At 38.2% G+C, this 19,520-nt stretch overlaps 2 protein-coding genes across 2 annotated transcripts; both read left to right on the top strand.

Moving 5' to 3' along the window:
• The first annotated feature begins 2,623 nt into the window (after positions 1–2,623).
• Positions 2,624–5,520, top strand: LOC129857738 (homeobox protein HMX3-like). Its single transcript, XM_055926260.1, has 2 exons — positions 2,624–3,400; positions 3,762–5,520. The coding sequence occupies exons 1-2, from the start codon at positions 3,112–3,114 to the stop codon at positions 4,370–4,372; spliced, it is 900 nt and encodes a 299-aa protein (XP_055782235.1). The 5' UTR covers positions 2,624–3,111; the 3' UTR covers positions 4,373–5,520.
• Positions 5,521–11,219: 5,699 nt separating this feature from the next.
• LOC129857730 (homeobox protein HMX2-like) lies at positions 11,220–19,227 on the top strand. Its single transcript, XM_055926248.1, has 2 exons — positions 11,220–11,717; positions 12,899–19,227. The coding sequence occupies exons 1-2, from the start codon at positions 11,447–11,449 to the stop codon at positions 13,444–13,446; spliced, it is 819 nt and encodes a 272-aa protein (XP_055782223.1). The 5' UTR covers positions 11,220–11,446; the 3' UTR covers positions 13,447–19,227.
• Positions 19,228–19,520: the final 293 nt, after the last annotated feature.

The following is a 19,520-nucleotide window of genomic DNA, read 5'->3' as shown; positions in this document are numbered from 1 at the left end:
TCCTAATACTTATGTAAATAAGGTATCTGTTTTTTATTTTTAATAAATTTGCTAAATATTCTAAAAGCCTGTTTATGCTTTGTCATTATGGATTGTAGATTGGATTGTAGATTGATGAGGAAAATGTTTTATTTAATCCATTTAAGAACAAGGCTGTAATATAACAAAATGTGGAAAAAGGGAATTGGTCTGAATACTTTCCGAATGCACTGTTTTTACGGAGAGCAATTTCTGTTTCATAACAGGTAGTGTCCATTTATTTACAGTAGTGTGTTGATTAATTATTGCTTTCTTCACTGGAAATACATAATGTCTAAAAATGCCAAATATACCAAAAGCTAAATCAAGCAGAGATTTACGACTATTTAACCATGTTAATCATTACTGAAACATGCAAACTACAAACATTTAACTAGTTTGAGATAGGTAATACATCACAACTAGATACAAATATTTTATACAAAAATTTCATACAAAACTCAAGAGTTGGCTATAACATGAGTACCAACAAAGTGAGTGTGTGTATATGTGTGTAAGTGTTTGTATGCTTGTGTGTATTATGGGGTTTATTATAATTTCCCATCATAAAAATGTATCCACATTCCCCAATCATATTTCTTCATCGAGACCACAAAACCAAAAATCTGTATTTTTTTTCTCAAATCTGGCAACCCTCATCAAATTTGACAGCCTTGTATAAAATGCATTATGAAATATAATGTGTAATGTACACGAAAAGGCGGAGCCTTGTATTAAATGCATTATGAAGAAAATTGTGTGATGTAGGCTCCACGGAATATAAAATGCGTTATGAGGAAAATCGTGTAGGCCTACTTTTGCCTACACGAAACAAGGGCCTTTCTGACTGCAAGTGCGCACCAGTGTCCCAAAGTATTAAGTGGAAATAAGCATAGAAAACAGTATTGGCAATAATTTAAAAAAAAAATTAAAAAATGTAAGGCTACTATTATATATAATTATTTCGGTGAAAACCTGGTTGATTAACAATATTGGGTTAACACGTTTTTTATATATATAAATAAATGTGGTACACAAAAAAGGGCAGTGTAGAACACCGTTGCCCTCTAATAAGTTTCGAAAGATTGTTCCGAAATTTCCCCGCCAAAAATGTATTTTCCTATGAATGATGCTGCACTAAAATTGGTGTCTTTTCACACGAATTAAGCCACACAAAAAAGAACAAAAACGCACGAAATCTGCTGAAATACATTTTTTTTAAACATATTTGCACAAATTGAATGTGAGATTGTGTTGTTTTGGGAAGTAGTGCGTAGCCATGCTGACAAGTCTTTTGTTGCTTATTCGTCTCCAACTGTGATTAAGGTCCTGCATTTAGCCTTTATTGCCCACAGAGGACGCTGTCCTCTCATTATTCATTTATCATTGGGCATGCTCTGACAAGTAGATTCATATCATTGAGTGAACATACATACTACATTTACGAAGACTGCAATCTAAAGAATGAATGAACAAAATCGATTTGGTAAAAAATAATGACTATGCAACACAGAAACATTTTAGAGATCCATAAAGTAGAAATATGATTCGAATTGCTCATTCATTACATATTTTAGGCTTACAGTTGGCTAACCTTGACTGTTTCTGAGACCATTTCAGAATCAATTTCTAAATAAATCAGCAAAAACAAATGATAGTTCGAAAACAGTGTTCAGATCTCTGATGAAACAAAGTAAACACAGACGAGTCTTATTAAATTGTTGGGTTTAATTGGGTTTAATTGTTCTAATTAAGGGGGAAATGTATCAACTGTGTCAGAATGTTGTATGGTTTACCTTTATTGAGGTAAACCTATGTTATAGCATACACAATTCAGCATGTGTCCCATAAGCCTTTGTGTCCTAATAAGCAATGCAAATAATTGCAACTTGACTACACTTGGAGTTAGGCAAGTGATTATGACACCTGGAGGGAAATGATCTTGTCTGTGCTGTAATAATGAAAGTTTATATCCTACCATGTAAAGCTATAATAGCTAGCATATAAACATAGTCGAATGAATCGTGTAAGTAGAATAGGCCCTATTTAGGTAAATATTTTACACAACACTTTGCGTGTAGCCAATTATGGGAAAATTTGAAAACTGTATTTACTGGGTAATAATCTAAATATGTTTTCCCAAATGTGCTCTAATCCACAATATTCTACTTGTTGTAGGCCTATCTTCATCTGAGCACATGAGCATTTATTTTGTTGGTGTTAGTGTTACGAAAATGGCCATTATAAAAAGCAGAACTTCCATCCAGTTAGCCGAAAATTGTTATTGCTCTTTATGAATCTAGGCTATATTATCGATAACTATGAATTATACCACAACCTCAAAATACCCAAATGAATAATCACTATAATGTTTTCTAATATTTGTATTTTTTATCTTATTTAGCAAATTGTGATATTGGCATACTCTGCTATTAGACTGCAGGCTGTGTTCGGTTAGAGTAATTTGCCTATTGTACCCTACTTCCAAAGAAGCTCAGGCCAAACATTTCCTTTTGTGCTAACAACCCTCTTGTCATTTGCTACCTAATTGGACTATATAAGACCAATAACACCACAACGCTACATCCTACAGCCAAAGCGCAATGCTAGGGTGGACTTCGTTGTTATCGCGTAGTCTACACCCCCCCTCTCTCTCTACCGCGCTCTCTCTCTCTCTGCCCGTCTCTCTCCCCCTCGTTCTACTTCCCATCTCTTCCTTAATCCCATTTGCCATTGTACATGCCCAATCGCCGTATACTTTCCGCATTTAACTTGGATGACATTTTTATTTCATCATTAGCATCCGGCGCCAGACTGACGCGGTGGACACAGTTGCATTTTGACTAAGGAACGCACAAGACTTGGATGCAATATCGATATTATTTTGTTCTTTCTGAAGACTATTTTCATTTCTGATGTGTATTTTATTTTTGTCGTTCTCGATCATCTGGTAATCAAGACGATATTCATAATTTAAAACATCGCAAAGAAGGACAATTGCCAGTCTTCTATTTGAATAATATCACTGTTTCTAAGTCTTTTAACACTTACATTTGTGGTCTAAGGCATTCGGACCACAACCTCCAAGCAGCAATGCCCGAGACGGCGCAAGAGACGTGCACTCCGGTGAAAGACTCTCCCTTCTTCATTAAGAACTTGCTGAACTGTGATAGTAAACCATCCAAACCCAAGCCCATCTTCGCCTCGGCAAAGGTAGCTTTTGAAGGGGGCTTTTCTCTATCCCAGGTCGGGGACTTCAACTTTCCTCGCTTTGAGTTACCCACACAGAGGTTTGCCTTACCCGCGCACTATCTGGAGCGAGCCTCAGCATGGTGGTATCCCTACACACTCAGTGCAGCCAGTCATCTACACAGAACCGAAGGTAAGTCCATGAACATCTGATTGTCTTCTCTTTCTTTACCTTTTACAATATCAGAAAACGTATAATGTGCGTAATTTGTATAGTGTAAATTGCTATTGATGCTATGGGTTGAGATTTCATCTGTCAAAGGACATTCAAACAAGGATATACTCAGCAAGTATGTTGTCACTTATGATAAGTATTTCATTCAACGTTAGGCCATTGTCGGCATTGTATGTTTCTATTTTTCTTTTACGGGTTCGTTAGGCCATTGTCAGCATTGCATGTTTCTGTTTTTCTTTTACGCGTTCAAGTGAATGGTATAGCGAGGTATTGAACATGCAGTCATGTTTATAACCCACATTTCCTGTCGTCATTTTAGTTGCGGAGAAGGCAAGAGCAAGAGACTCCTCTCCAACCTCGTGCACGGATCGCGACTCGCCAGACCTGGTGCTCAAATCTGACCCAGACAGCAAAGAAGACGAGGACAACAAAAGTGGGGATGAAATAGTTCTTGAAGAGAGTGATCCTGAGGACACAAAGAAAGACAGTGGGGTAGACGACTGGAAGAAAAACGAGGACGGTGGGGACAAGAAAGCATGTCGAAAAAAGAAAACACGCACAGTGTTCTCCCGGAGTCAGGTGTTTCAGCTCGAGTCCACCTTTGACATGAAACGCTACTTGAGCAGTTCGGAGAGGGCCGGATTGGCAGCGTCTTTGCACCTGACAGAGACCCAGGTAAAGATTTGGTTCCAGAACAGAAGAAATAAATGGAAGAGACAGCTTGCAGCTGAACTAGAGGCTGCCAATCTGAGCCACGCCACTGCACAGAGGATAGTGCGAGTGCCCATCCTCTACCACGAGAACTCTGCCTCAGAGACTGGCAGTGCGACCGGGAACGTGCCTGTGAGCCAGCCGCTCCTCACCTTCCCTCACCACCTCTATTACTCTCACCCAATCGTCACATCTGTGCCGCTACTCAGACCGGTCTGAAAAACAAGAGGTTGTTGTCTATATTCCTAACTCGTACAGAACACTACACAATACAAACTAAAACAATATTTTTGTAAAGAAGAAAAATAAAAAAGAGAGCCATGCTTTCTGTCAAAGAGGACCTATTGCGCATTTTTATATTAGACTGCAGTTTACATTTTCTCTGGTATAATTTCACACTATTAGCATATTGTTATTATTAATATTAAAAGTATTCTTCTAATTATTGTTATAATAATAATTATAATTAGGTCTATTATTATTAGGCCTTTTGTTATTATAGCAGCTTTGAGATCATTTCCGCTAAGACTATCCAGTTCACACTGCCCCAAAATACATTTCAGCAATCTGTTTCCCCCGCGCAGAACCATAACATTCAGGAAATTACATTGGAGTTAATTTTGTTCAATTTCTATTTACAGCGTGTGTTATGACAATTCGGTAACATTGGTTTGTTTTCTATCGGATAATGTGATTTTGATATGGGCAATACTGTAAGCACTAGCATTTGACCCCAAGTTATGTGATAGACCCATTCAATTCATTGTGTTTTCTCTTTGCTCAGCTATTTAGGAATGAATATCGGACAGATTATCGAACGGGCTTCTTTTTTTCCTTTTTTTTTTTTTTTTTTTTTAACTTAAAGCGCTTTAGCAGGGGACAATCAAGATACACTGTTTTATGTACAATATAATTGTAGCTTATAGGCTTATTGTTTTGATGTATTGATTCTCATTTATGCTTGCTCGACAATGTCCTTTTAGCACAACTAAGAATTGAATGTCATTGCCTTTTGTGTTTTGAAACTTTATCATGGTGTACAAATGTATATGGGTATATTGAATCGAGTCAATGAAAGAAGCTACCAGGTGATGTTATTCCTTTGTACAGAAAAACACGTTTTGATATTGTATTGCTGAATTATGTTGTGAAATAAATGGTTATTCCATATTTAAATATTTCAAATCAGTGCGTACTCAAGAATGCACAATGATGTAATTAGGTGTAGTCTACATATGCCTCAGGCATCTATTCAGAAATGTCAAATTTTGCCTGTTTGCCTCCCAAACAAATTAGGCTATTGTCGACTTTCAAAACGTCTTCATGAACAGGATGTATTGTTACATAATGAAAATGAATATAAATAAACAAACAATACAACTTTCCATCAAATCTTTTATTATAGACCCAATATAATTGTTGTGGCTTTCAAAATTGTCATGTGTCAGAGGAAATCAATATGCTCCTGGCATATACAAAGAGGAGGATATTCTGCCTAAATACTGTGTCTGATCATAAGTCAATTCCCATTACAGAGGCTCGACTGGGTCTATCTAACAACAAGTGCTACTGGTCTGGCAGACCACGTGGCCGACACTCCTCGGAGACACATTGCCATAGATAGCGATGGTTGACTAAATAAGATTATTACAATTTGGACGCTTGACATATTATATACAGTATATTGAACCATTTATCCTTGGAACAAACACGGTGGAAAATGTGAGTAGACCATGTAGCCAAAGGACATCAGAAAAAGTTAGAATTAATCAAAATGAAGCATTATGCATATACATTGGCGCAACTTCACAAAGTTAGATATTAAAACCACGCACTAACCTTTTTTATTTGCTTTAATTATTGGTAGTTTAATTTGCCATTCACATTGAATGTAAATACAGGTAGGCCTTCCCCGAAACCACACGCTTATTTTGGTAGACCCATACATGATTATGTGAATGAAGAACCTGAGCAGGTGCGTAATCAACCTGCTGTTATGCACTTTATGCACAAAAAGTTGTTTTACATAAAAAAAATGTATCGGTCAATTAGATGCGTAATTGCCACCATCTTGAGGGTAATGTAGTCTATTCAAAAGAGAAAAATTACATTCCCTAGTATTAGGCTGTTCAAAAATGTGTGTGTGTGTGTGCATGTGTATGCGTGCGTGTGGTGGACGTGTGTGCGCGCGTGTGTGCGTACGTACGTAGCTCGAGGCAAATTTGAACGTTTCATTTAAAAAAGTATACGTTTAATTTCGCAACAATAGTCGTTTTACTTGTGGATGCAGCTTATATGTCCGTCTTCGGTAATGGTATACCACTGCACAGGTGCAATTAGCTCACCAAATATGCACTTTGTCTTTGACGTAATGGTTGTATTGTCACTTTTGTCTGTGTAGTTTCAGCTGGGTTAGCGGAACATAAAGGCCTAGAGTTAGGGTTTGCTCAATTCGTTTTCATGTTCTAAGGGTTTAGTTTGGTTGCATCTGGCTATTCACACACCAATGCCAATGTCTCTGCAATGCATGCCTGCAATGCACCTGTGGAATGTTTATGACGTAGACGTAGAGCTATTGCAAATGGTCGAAAAGATACATTTGTGTTGAGTAGAAAACTTTTTCACAAGATACCAAAGGTTATCTCAAGTCTTTCGATCACCATAGGCCACATTCATGTTTTAGGGAGTCGAAAGGTTTTGATAGCTGTATGACAACGATCGACGTATACTCTCCTCAAACCTTCACAATTTGTATCCACGGTATGTTGTGGACTGACTTTTTCCTTTTAATGCATAAGGAAATATACTTTGTTAAATCATAATGTTTCACCGGTTTAATGTCAGTCACAAATTTTTCCATTATTGTGGACGAGATAAATTGGCTCAAATGACATAGTTGCAACATTAGCCTAATATAACGTTTTGAAGTAGCGAAATATTGAACACATTTATTATCTACAATGTTAGATTGAATAATATAAATATCAATATGCAACGAGTTGACTATAAAATGACTCTTGAAGATTAGACCTACTTTGTTGTTGTATTCAGCATTCCTTCCAGCTGAGTAGAAACCAGTCAACGCCTTGCTTAAAGGTCATTTTCTGATTTTGTCTCTAATGCAGTTATCGAAAACAAATCAGTAGCTACTCTATTATGACCGCATCACTAGACAAAGAGTGCATTCAAATATAGTCTGATAATCACTCATGTATTGACGTATTATATCATGCAAACTCCACATGGACCCATTACAGAGAATTAATAGATTGGGATATATGGCGTTCTTCCCCTAGCACATATTGATCTACAAACGTCTAAAATATTGTTACAAAAAATGGCATTGTTCACGGGCAGTTCTGGTTACGCTCATGACCTTGATTTGCGCGCATAAATTGAAAAAAATGACAACTCGATCATTTCCATTTGTAGAACATATTTATGTAAAGTAGAAGGGGCGAGACCAGAAATAGGATAAAGTAGCCTACATTTGCAGGAACAGGGCAACGGACGTAACAGCAGGAAAGTTGAGTGCTGATCAAGTGCCAACAGCTTAAGTATTTTCAGCCCTTTCCTGAAACCCTGGGCATCTGTTCACGCATGTGTGATTCATGCAAATATCTGTGGAGATATTGTGTTGCAATTTCTTTAACGTAGGTAGGCAAAATTATGTTAATTGAGCTTAAAGGGAAAATCCACAAAAAAATTACAGTTTGGTATTTTTTTTCATTAGTCCACTGTTGATACAGTCCCAAAATGTTGTGCATATCAGATGTCCAGTTTTAAAGATATTGGACTTTCAAGAAGCAAAGTGTCACAGGCCACATCATGATGATGCAAAATGATTAGTCAGGAAAGCTTGAAAAAAAATACCAAAAGTAAGTTTGAGTTGATTTTACTAATTGTTTGTACATTGCCACAAGCCTGCATACATTTGTAAATATCGTGGCATCATTTTGTCAATAATGTATAAAATAAAAACTAACTTTTGGTGTCAAAGGGATAACATGGGCCTTAGCACAACACTTTCTGGACACACTTATGTTTTAGGGAACGGAAATCTTTATACTAGTCTCTCATTTGCTTCGGGATTGAATGCGAGCATCAAGATTTTCATAAAAGTTATATTAAGTGAAACATAGGTTGCGGGGCACCGTCTGATTGGAACAGTTTAAATGTTAATTGTGTTTTTAATTTGACATATAGTTGCTGTGAAGAATGACACCGAAACGCCAAGGGGCGGTCGATTTTCTTAATTTCTCCCCGAGGAATTGATGAGTCTATCAGGGCAGTAGATTGGAAAGCCATTAAAACTCAATGGTGAGGTTGTTAATTGGAACTTGATGGATAGGAGCCCTTGGATAGGCTGTACTGATCCAATCTTCTTGACTTTCTGTTTTCCAATAAATTACCCAATTCATTTCCAGCCGAAGATTACATAAATTGTAGCCTACACCTCCAGGGTTCGCGCTCTGTTTTGCTCTTACGACTGCTTCGACCCCTCTCTCTCCCTCTCTCCTATTTGAAAAAAGGAGCTGGGCTCGGATCCTTGAATGAAAATCGAAACATAATCAACGTTTATACTTAGAAAATTTATTGATATCATTTTCTCTGGTAATTTCCTTATTTTAGAGTTGGACACATCATATATCATAATACACACGTGTAGGGGTCTTTGTTTAATATTTATCGAAGCTTGATTCTTAGATCAAAGCTGCTCATAACTTCATCTGTCTTTCTAAGACCCCTTTCCCATAGTAAAGATCGTGTTCTGTTATTGCGGTAGGGCTGCAATACAACACCTATCATTGTGATAGAGCACGAGGTTAGACCGCGCAATGCTGTTTCTGAAAAAACATTATATAAGTAAAATGTACAAACGTCATGGATAGAAAAAGACTGCAAATCAGACGTGGATGCAGGATCTTCAGAAACGTTCAAATAAATATGAATGACACAATTACCTCTATGCAGGCATATATCATGCCTACAATGAATTATAATACCATTTATTTTATTTTGATAGGCTATCATGAAAAATATATTCAGATTTGTTTAAATAACATCCTAATAACTGTGGAGTTGAATTTGTATTCAAGTGTCGGGTTAATTATGTAATGATTTCTTGTTAAGGATAGCTTATACGGGTATAATTAGAGCTTTAAAAAGACATCGCTGCTGTTGACAAAGGTCTTTGTTTGAAAAGAGCGCGTATAGAATCAGCCCATTTAACTGTCATGGCAGATTTCACGCCTCATGTGTAGTCACCGTAAATCCAGCGCAATCTGACTGCCCTCATATATTACCCTAGTAAATGTAGCTGGCCTACGTCTCGGTGGACATAATGCGTTCTTGACAATCACGGTTTCATCATCATCATCCTCGTCAGCACCCTCGTCGTCTTCATCATCGTCTTCATTATAATCATCGTCATCCTGTTACTCCTTCCTCCTATCGAAGGATGAACAAAACCACAATACGAAACAATATTGAACAGACTAAGGAGAAAGGCTGGGGTCGTCAACCCCTCCCTTGGCGCAGCAGCATGAGAGTTAGGGCGCTGACATTATGATTAAAGCTGACCGTTTGTAATGTGTCTGGGGTCCCTTAGAAAGCAGTAAAGAGGGATAATGTGCTCGAACTGCGAACTCAAGCCCAGCACCTGCCCCGCCAGACACCGTCAGAGAGAGAGAGGGAGAGGAGGAGCAGGGGCGGAGGTGGGGCGCGCCCCCGCCCTCCAATCAATTAGTCAATCAATTAGCAGGCCTCTACTCCACGCGAGGCAGATTAATTGTAGTAATGATGAAATGAATTCCTAATCGCAGATAATGAACCTGGAATGTGTTTATTATTTTCAGGAAATTTTTTTGTTAACGTTCCGTATTAGTTCCAGAACTGTTTGTTGGATTATCTGACCAATTTACCATGCACAAGGCTAATAAAATACGTTCTATTCCTTCAATGAAGTCATTGTGCAGTACTTGTGTCTACATTGGCCTGTAATAGCATGGTGTGCATTTCCCCCCGAGGGTGTCTCAGTGGTATGCCATTATTCAGTTGTAACTAATTATGTTAGGGATATGGGGTTTGTTCTTTGAGGGAATCTTCCAAACAATGTATTTTACACTAGTAAGTGAAAAGGTTTAAATTATAGTCCATATCTATATCTAGAATAATAGGCAAAGGGAGAATCATGACCAATCCAAACATCATGCAGATGTGAAACATGTAGAATATTATTCTCTCCATTCACTTCAATACTATAAATCTTCCATGGGAAATAATAAGGGTCTACTACAGTGTAATAACCATGTGCTATGTTGTCTTGCAATAGGCCTATTTGTGACAATATTATTTGGTAAAATTCCATCAACAATCTATTGAATACTTGTGATTGAAAAAAGGTAAAAGAAAAATCACTGAAGCTCATCGTTAAAAGACTCCTGATAACTTCCATGGTTGCACCTGTTTCACATTTTCTCATAGCCTCGTGAGTGGGAAATTCATCCCCAGTCTGTCCTCTTAAATTGTGAATCAGGCCTACGTATTAGGTAAGTAATTTGCTACAGTTCAATGTGTGTAAATATATACACAAAAACAAAACAAACAGACACACAAAACGACACACAACATAAGACTTGATAATTAGAAACCTTTACCTACACAAAATTCATAGCCTAAACAATTCTCCCTTTTCAACCAAACGTCCAATGTAATTGAATGTGGGTTATAATGAGAGACATGTTGCATCAGTTTCTAAATGAAAGTCGATGGATACTATGCCTATGCAAAACGTCTTGTGCTGTATATTTCTGGCAGAGAGAGATGTCTGTTGAAGTAATTTAATAGCCTAAGATGTGTGATTTGTCTGTGCCACAAGGCCTATATTTGTCTACCTTCACTATCGGATTCAAGGAGGGACGTAAGATAGAATAAACGACAGCCTTTCCTCATCTCCTCTCATCCTATCTCAGAACCTCAACATGAGTTTGAAATTTCCGGGCTTAGTTTGAGCGTGTGATTGGCCCAAGAGGAGCTTACCTACATGTAAATGAGCGAACGCCACAATACTGCCTTTAGTCCAGAGCGCGTGGAAGTAGACCAGGAATACATTCATGTTCCCTGAGCTCCAGGAAAAAACAACCCAAGCACCCCCATTTATAAAAAGGTTTTACTAAAGAAATACTATTTTCGAACTCTTTTACACAAGAGGAGTCCTCACAGACCAATAATAAGAAAACAATTATACAAAAACTATACGATATAGTCCAATCTTACTGTTATGAGTCGAGAATGAGTACCACAGAAGACAACGGAAGCAAGTGCTCTTCGGCCCCGATTTCCACCTTCACCATTCAGTCGATATTGGGCAAGTCGTCGGAGAAGCCACGGTCCGGGGCGAAGGAGAGTTCCAAGGGACTGCAGCTGGCGAGGACGCGCTTGCTCTCGGTTTCTTCCGAAGAGGAGTGCAGCGGTGGGGAGGACTCTGCAGACTGTTTCTGCTCTGATCCTGGTCACAGCGAGCCATGCAACCAACATCAACCACTTAATTTTTCACGTTTAGGTGAGTAGATTACTGAATGTAATTTTTGTTGTGCGTAAAGCGTAATCATTTTTGCTTTAAGATAGATTTTTCTTGAATTGATTTTCGTCGCTGACATTTTGCCTTTCGAAAATAAACGCTTATTTTCCAAGTAAAAAAGTTAAGTAGGCTATATATTGTATAAATCTATGGCATCTAATGGGATATTATCATTATTTCTATTATTAGGCTATTATTGTAGCCTAATAATAGGTCAACAGTAGACTACGGTAGGCTAGGCCTAATTATACACGTATTTATGATAAATTTAGCCTACTACTTGCTGCAATTTAAGCTTGTAAACTTCGATAACTCTATAGTAGCCTGTTTGTGACTGCTGATAGGTAGGCTATCACTTCACTTTGTTTTAATGTGTCGTATTACTGCTAGATCAGCGAACAGGGGAAGGGTCAAATAATTAACAGGACGTTTTCCCCTTCATTCCAAATTGAATCGAGTCTTCTAATTGATATAACATGTTTTCACAATGACTGCACTACATTTCGTCAATTGAGCGTTAAATGTAACCTGATTTAATTAATATTGTGCACCAGGCAGAGTCATATTAAATTGTTTATTTAAAAGGCCACTTACAACCTTTCAGCGGTCAATTAATGAGTCAAAGTTCACACTTAATGCACTCTTGTACCGAGTATCGAATAATGTTCTTCTTTTAATAGGGATGTTCTCCAAACCTGGGTAGGCCAAAACAAAGCCTTTGAAAATAAGTGTGAAACCTTTGAGACATATTCTACATTTTGTGACAGAATTGATAACCTGATCTAAAGGCAATAGACTAAAGCGTCGAGTAGCCTATCTTATGTTGATGCATATATCTTGAGGGTAGGCCTACACCATTTATCACTGTTGGTAGGCTATAGATGATATCGAGGAGGACATTGGGAAATCAGTGTTGAAATATTTTGAAATTATTTAAATGTTATTTCCAATCCACTGGTCTTTATCCTGGGGTGGCAGGTAGCCTAGTGGTTAGAGCGTTGGACTAGTAACCGCAAGGTTGCAAGATTGAATCCCCGAGCTGTATATGATAGCTCTGTCGTTCTGAACAAGGCACTGTTCCTAGGCCGTCATTGAAAATAAAAACTGACTTGCCTAGTTGAATAAAAGGTAAAATAAAATACTGGTATTTTTCCCCAATGCAGGTGCAACCAAGGGACTTATTTCAGGCCATGACGGGATTGCACGGCGACCGCACTTGACACAGCCTCTGCTGCAGGATTACAAAGAGGAACAAGAGAGACCATGCAATCCAATGTCACCTATTTCCGAGGAGAGACAGACAGACGGTGCGAACAAGCAGGCTAACTCGTCCAAGAAGAAGACTCGTACCGTCTTCTCGCGGAGTCAGGTGTACCAGCTCGAGTCCACATTTGATATGAAGAGGTATTTGAGCAGCTCCGAGCGAGCCTGCTTGGCATCAAGTCTACAGCTAACAGAAACTCAAGTGAAGACGTGGTTTCAGAACCGTAGAAACAAGTGGAAGCGACAACTGTCGGCGGAACTGGAGGCTGCGAATATGGCACACGCATCCGCACAGACACTGGTCGGAATGCCGCTTGTTTTTAGAGATAGCTCCCTGCTCCGGGTACCAGTTCCAAGATCTATTGCTTTTCCAACGCCGCTATACTATCCTGGCAGCAGCCTACAAGGGTTACCCCTGTACAATCTGTATAACAAGATTGAATATTGACTCAATGCCTGTGATGACAGTCCAAAAAAAATAACACGTTAACACGCGACAGTACTTTCTTATAAATGTCTGCCAAACTCCTGTCTATTATATCACTTTATTTGTTGAAAAAATATGTCTTATTATGCAGCAACTGTACGTTTTAACAAGAAAGCAACAAGCTTCTCTAAATGTATAAAATACACCATGTGTATAATAATTATTTTGAACCTTGATTTTGCGTTCTTCTCCCTGGTTTAACACGTTATACATTGCGGGAATTTAGACACTGAAATACAGATGTTATCAAGTGGACTGTTTCCCAAACGAATTATGAATACATTCACACACATTTTTAAATGTAATGTGAATGTGAATATGATATATTGAGGTCCAACCACCTTAACCTGTTAAAATACTGGATGAAATTGGGTTTATACATTTGGGGATATGGAAGTGCAAACTCGTTGCTTCGATTTTGGGGAAATGTTATTGTAATCATAGGCCCACCAAATAAACTGCTAATTCAATACATTTTCTATATCAGTGAAACATGGGTTGGGATTTATTGTACATTTGCCCGTTTTTAATATTTATTTCGACATCTCAATTGTGGCATTCAATCCAGTTTTTGAAAAACAGGAAAGGAAAAACGAATGTCAAATGTACAATATAAAATAGCTTACTTATTTAAAATATTCACACTGCAGCTCAAAGATTATTAAAGGAAAACCTATATTTGTTATTTTTCTGTGTAACTTTCTGCCATGGAAGTGTCAATCAACATGACATCCAGCTACAGTTGGCCAAACTCTCTTATAAACATATGACTCTGCAACTAACTAGGCCTCTAAAGGTGAACAATGATACTAAAACACCCTCTTAGCCAGTGGCATAAGCGTCCAGTGCGCCAAAATTCACATTCAAAACATCTAGATTGCCTGGCAGCCTAAAAACAATGTAGGACACTGTTTTTCCGTATTCAACATATATTTGTCAAATGTGAACAATGTAATATTATACCCTAAGCCTCATAGGTCTGTTGTAACAAGTGCTCATTTGCCTACTACTAACAGTGTAACTAACAAGATGTGCTATTAACAACAAAGTGTTGTGAACATATTTTTACCAGAAGGGTACTACAGTTTCAAAATGATCTATGTATACAAGTGATTTCAGGTGTAGCCTTCCATTGCAGTATTACTGGCTGCAGATGGGTTTATGTGCTGCTTCCCTTCAACCATGGGCACATAATGAGTTAAGATCGTGTCAAACGCTTTGGTTATATTTATGTTACCTGTCTTAAACATAAAGACTTCTTTCATCTGTCATCACAGTCCTTTGGCAAGTTAGCCAATGTGAAATGTGTCATATGTACTTATGAGTGTCAACTCAGTGGTCTGCTTAACCTATTTCAGGGGAAGGGAAAGAGATGTACACCATCAGCAACCAATCAGAGTCATGGCGGCATATTCTGACATTTGAAGTGTGCATTACAGGAACGCCTAGCCTTGTTGGAGGGAATGTAATAAGCAGTGCCATTGTTAAAGTTCAAGACTCACCGCATCGTCGTGTGATGCTTTTCCTTTTCCAGCTAGCCACCACTCATATCAAATCCAACTTTATTTGCCACATGCGCCGAATACAACAAGTGTAGACTTTACCGTGAAATGCTTACTGACAAGCCCTTAACAACAGTGCAGTTCAAGAAGAAGAAAATATTTACCAAGTAGACTAAAATAAAAAGTAATAATAAAAAGTACACAATAAGAATAAGAATAACAAGGCTATATACAGGTGGCACCGGTACCGAGTCAGTGTGCGGGGTACAGGCTAGTTAAGGTAATCTGTACATGTAGGTGGGGGAAAAGTGACTATGCATATAGGTAACACTGTATCGGTTACAATGAAAAATACTTGTTAAAATATTAGACAAGCCTTTCTGACAAAGAAACCTGTTTCGAAATGGCATAGCACTTTGAGTGTTTATAGGGAGAAAACGTATATTTAACTCTCAAATCACTGATTGGTATAGGCCCAATTGATAGCAGTTTCATTGTCTATTGCAGGATTACAGTCTAGTTGTAACAAGTGTATACTGTACAATATTAGGTAATACATTCCGTAGGCCTCTAAGAATGGGGCCAACTCCATTTCAACTCAGGTCAATTCATGAAATGAATTGAAATTGAAGCAATGTAAAACTTTTGCCTGGAGCTTAGATTGCTTTTAAACTTAACAGACAACCTAGGTACGTTTCTACCAAGGTTATTATAGTAAACTGAAACTAAAACAAAACGAATAATAAACAAATTATTTGGTGCATCTTTGTCATCTCACCTAACCTATGACCTGACCCATCACCTTATGCATTACTGCCCCACAGTGGCAAAAATAGACATTCCACAAAACCAAAAAAGTGTACAACACAAAAATGGCTCCTAGCCTCCCATAGGCTACTTCATTTCACTAACACTAAAACTAAATAATAGAAAAACTAAATGTTTTTATTATACTTAAACTAAGTGACTAGTAAATCAGATCTGAAAACTAACTGAAACTAAACTGAATTTAGAATCAAAATCTTAAAACGAATAGACATTAAAACTAATATAAAAACAGACCTATAATCTTTGTTTCAACTATTGAAACAAACATATTACACACATGTTAGTTTTCCATGACCGCCGATAAGGCTATAAAAAATATGATTTTGGTACAATTGTACAATAATGCAGCACATGGAAAATGGTTGGAAATACACATTTTGGAAATAACTCTGTCTTTTTGTATCTTCTTTGTACCTTCTGTATCTATGTTTGCTCTTACAATATTAGGCTAGAGTATTTGGTTTCTCTAACGTTAATAGGCCCAATCAAACTACACACACACACACACGCACACGCACACGCACACGCACGCACGCACGCACGCACGCACGCACGCACACACACACACACACACACACGCACACACACACACACACACACACACACACACACACACACACACACACACACCTCTCCTTCTCTCTCTCGATACTAATGGCTATACATTACCCTGCAGCATCATGACTAGCGAGGCTCTGTTGCCCAGCAGATTATTCCTGACCCAATTCCTGCAACTGCCGCTCGGTGTTCTGGGCAAATGGATCACGTTAGACAACATAAGTGATTTATGGGTAACTGATGCTGGCGGAGAGGTGCAGGGGGATGAATTTGTGAAAGAAAGGAAAAGGAGAGAAAAGAGTGAAAGAGACAGAACGCTCATGAAAAGGAGGAATATCGTTGTGTGAATGAAGCCGTTTCTTAGTTTTACAGTGGTCATTATGCCACCATGTTTGACGGTATTACACTACTCTCCTGGATGGAAATGTGTGCACTGCTGACTTGTGGGAAATCTGCATGACCTGTTACATGGGGTTGTTTGATTTACAGGAGAGAGATAGAAAGGGTTGGAGAGACTGAGCGGTGAGGGAGAGAGAGAGAGAGATAAAGAAAAAAGTGAGAGGGGCTTGTGTGATACATCCCCCAAATGCCAGGTATGAATTTCACATTTTAATAGTGAGGCAATGAAAATGATTTGAACTGGTTTAAATGGCAAAGAAATAGCGTCTGGAATCACTGTGAAAATTTCTTGAGATTATGTATTGTGCTTTAGGATTGATCAAACCTGCCTGGTAAAGTGAAAAGCAAGTGTAATTCACTTTGTGGTACAATTTATGGCAAGAATAATGGTAACTGTAGAAAGAGGGGCAGGGAAAAGATGAGCTGAAGGATTTCCAGGATATTTCTTTCATCCCTAGAGGAAACTATCTACAGGACTCCCAATGTTTACATTTTACTCAGCTTTTCCCATGTGGCAGTCCTAAAATGGATACAAAAATTACAATAATTTGTTTAGCTACAGTTGAAGTCGGAAGTTTACCTTAGCACCTTAGCCAAATACATTTAACCTCAGTTTTTCACAATTCCTGACATTTAATTTGAGTCAAAATTCCCTGTCTTAGGTCAGTTAGGATCACCACTTTATTTTAAGAATGTGAAATGTCAGAATAATAGTAGAGAGAATGATTTATTTCAGCTTTTATTTCATTCATCACATTCCCAGTGGGTCAGAAGTTTACATACACCCAATTAGTATTTGGTAGCATTGCCTTTAAATTGTTTAACTTGGGTCAAACGTTTCAGGTAGCCTTCCACAAGCTTCCCACAATAAGTTGGGTGAATTTCGGCCCATTCCTCCTGACAGAGCTGGTGTAACTGAGTCAGGTTAGTAGGCCTCCTTGCTCGCACACGCTTTTACAGTTCTGCCCACAAATTCTCTATAGGATTGAGGTCAGGGCTTTGTGATGACCACTCCAATACCTTGACTATGTTGTCCTTAAGGCATTTTGCCACAACTTTGGAAGTATGCTTGGGGTCATTGTCCATTTGGAAGACCCATTTGCGCCCAAGCTTTAACTTCCTGACTGATGTCTTGAGATGTTGCTTCAATATATCCACATAACTTTCCTCCCTCATGATGCCATCTATTTTGTGAAGTGTGTCAGTCCCTCCTGCAGCAAAGCACCCCCACAACATGATGCTGCCACCCCCGTGCTTCACGTTTGGGATGGTGTTCTTCGGTTTGCAAGCCCCCCCCTTTTTCCTCCAAACATAACAATGGTCATTATGGCCAAAGAGTTATATTTTTGTTTCATCAGACCAGAGGACATTTCTCCAAAAAGTACGATCTTTGTCCCGCAGTTAAAAAACCATAGTCTGGCTTTTTCATGGCAGTTTTGGAGCAGTGGCTTCTTCCTTGCTGAGCGGCCTTTCAGGTTATGTCAATATAGGACTTTCTAGGGAGTTTTTCCTAGCCACCGTGCTTCTACACATGCATTGCTTGCTGTTTGGGATTTTAGGCTGGGTTTCTGTACAGCACTTTGAGATATCAGCTGATGTAAGAAGGGCTATATAAATACATTTGATTTGATTTGACTTGTTTTACTGTGGATATAGATACTTGTGTACCTGTTTCCTCCAGCATCTTCACAAGGTCCTTTGTTGTTGTTCTGGGATTGATTTGCACTTTTCGCACCAAAGTACATTAATCTCTAGGAGACAGCTCCTTCCTGAGCAGTATGATGGCTGTATGTTCCCATGGTGTTTATGCTTGCGTACTATTGTTTGTACAGATGAACGTGGTACCTTCAGGCATTTGGAAATTGCAGGCGTTTGGAGGTCTTGGCTGATTTCTTTAGATTTTCCCATGATGTTAAGCAAAGAGGCACTGAGTTTGAAATACATCCACAGGTACACCTCCAATTGACTTAAATGATGTCAATTAGCCTATCAGAAGCTGCTAAAGCCATGACATCATTTTCTGGAATTTTCCAAGCTGTTTAAAGGCACAGTCAACTTAGTGTATGTAAACTTCTGACCCACTGGAATTTTGATACAGTGAATTATAAGTGTAATAATCTGTCTGTAAACAATTGTTGGGGAAATGACTTATGTCATTCACAAAGTAGATGTCCTATCCGTCCTATCCTATCCTTGAAAAACTAGTTTTAATGACTCCAACCTAAGTGTATGTAAACTTCTGACTTCAGCTGTATATGACTGTATTAGAGTATAGGGTAATTCTGTTCCAGTTAGACTGCACGTTTGATCTGAAATACAAACAATACCAAATATCATGTTTGACATGGCTCTAACAAAGTGTCATGTCATCATTACAACTTTATGTTATCTTTATTGTTTTGTCACCCCAAATATCAAAATGCCATTTGTTACTGTTTACATTCCTAAATAAATACCATCCCACTGGGCACAAACTGGTTGAATCAACATTGTTTCAATGTAAATATCAATTTATCGTGACGTGGAATCTGCGTGGAAAATACATTGGATTAAAAAAAAGTAATCAACGTAAACTGTTTTGAGGGTGAAATTTCAAATCACAGGATTATGTCATCATTGTAGCCAATTTTCAACATAGACAACCCGTGTATAAAATATGTTGAATTGTACCTTTGAAAGAACGTCAGATCTCCAACGTTATATATATATAGGTATACAGTAATATAAATAGGCTGGGCAGCACCTCCT

Source organism: Salvelinus fontinalis, chromosome 1 (genome assembly GCF_029448725.1).
Source record: "Salvelinus fontinalis isolate EN_2023a chromosome 1, ASM2944872v1, whole genome shotgun sequence".
In the NCBI taxonomy this organism is placed as follows: Eukaryota; Metazoa; Chordata; class Actinopteri; order Salmoniformes; family Salmonidae; genus Salvelinus; species Salvelinus fontinalis.
Note: the sequence above shows the minus strand (reverse complement) of the source record. Positions and strands in the feature narration are given on the sequence as shown.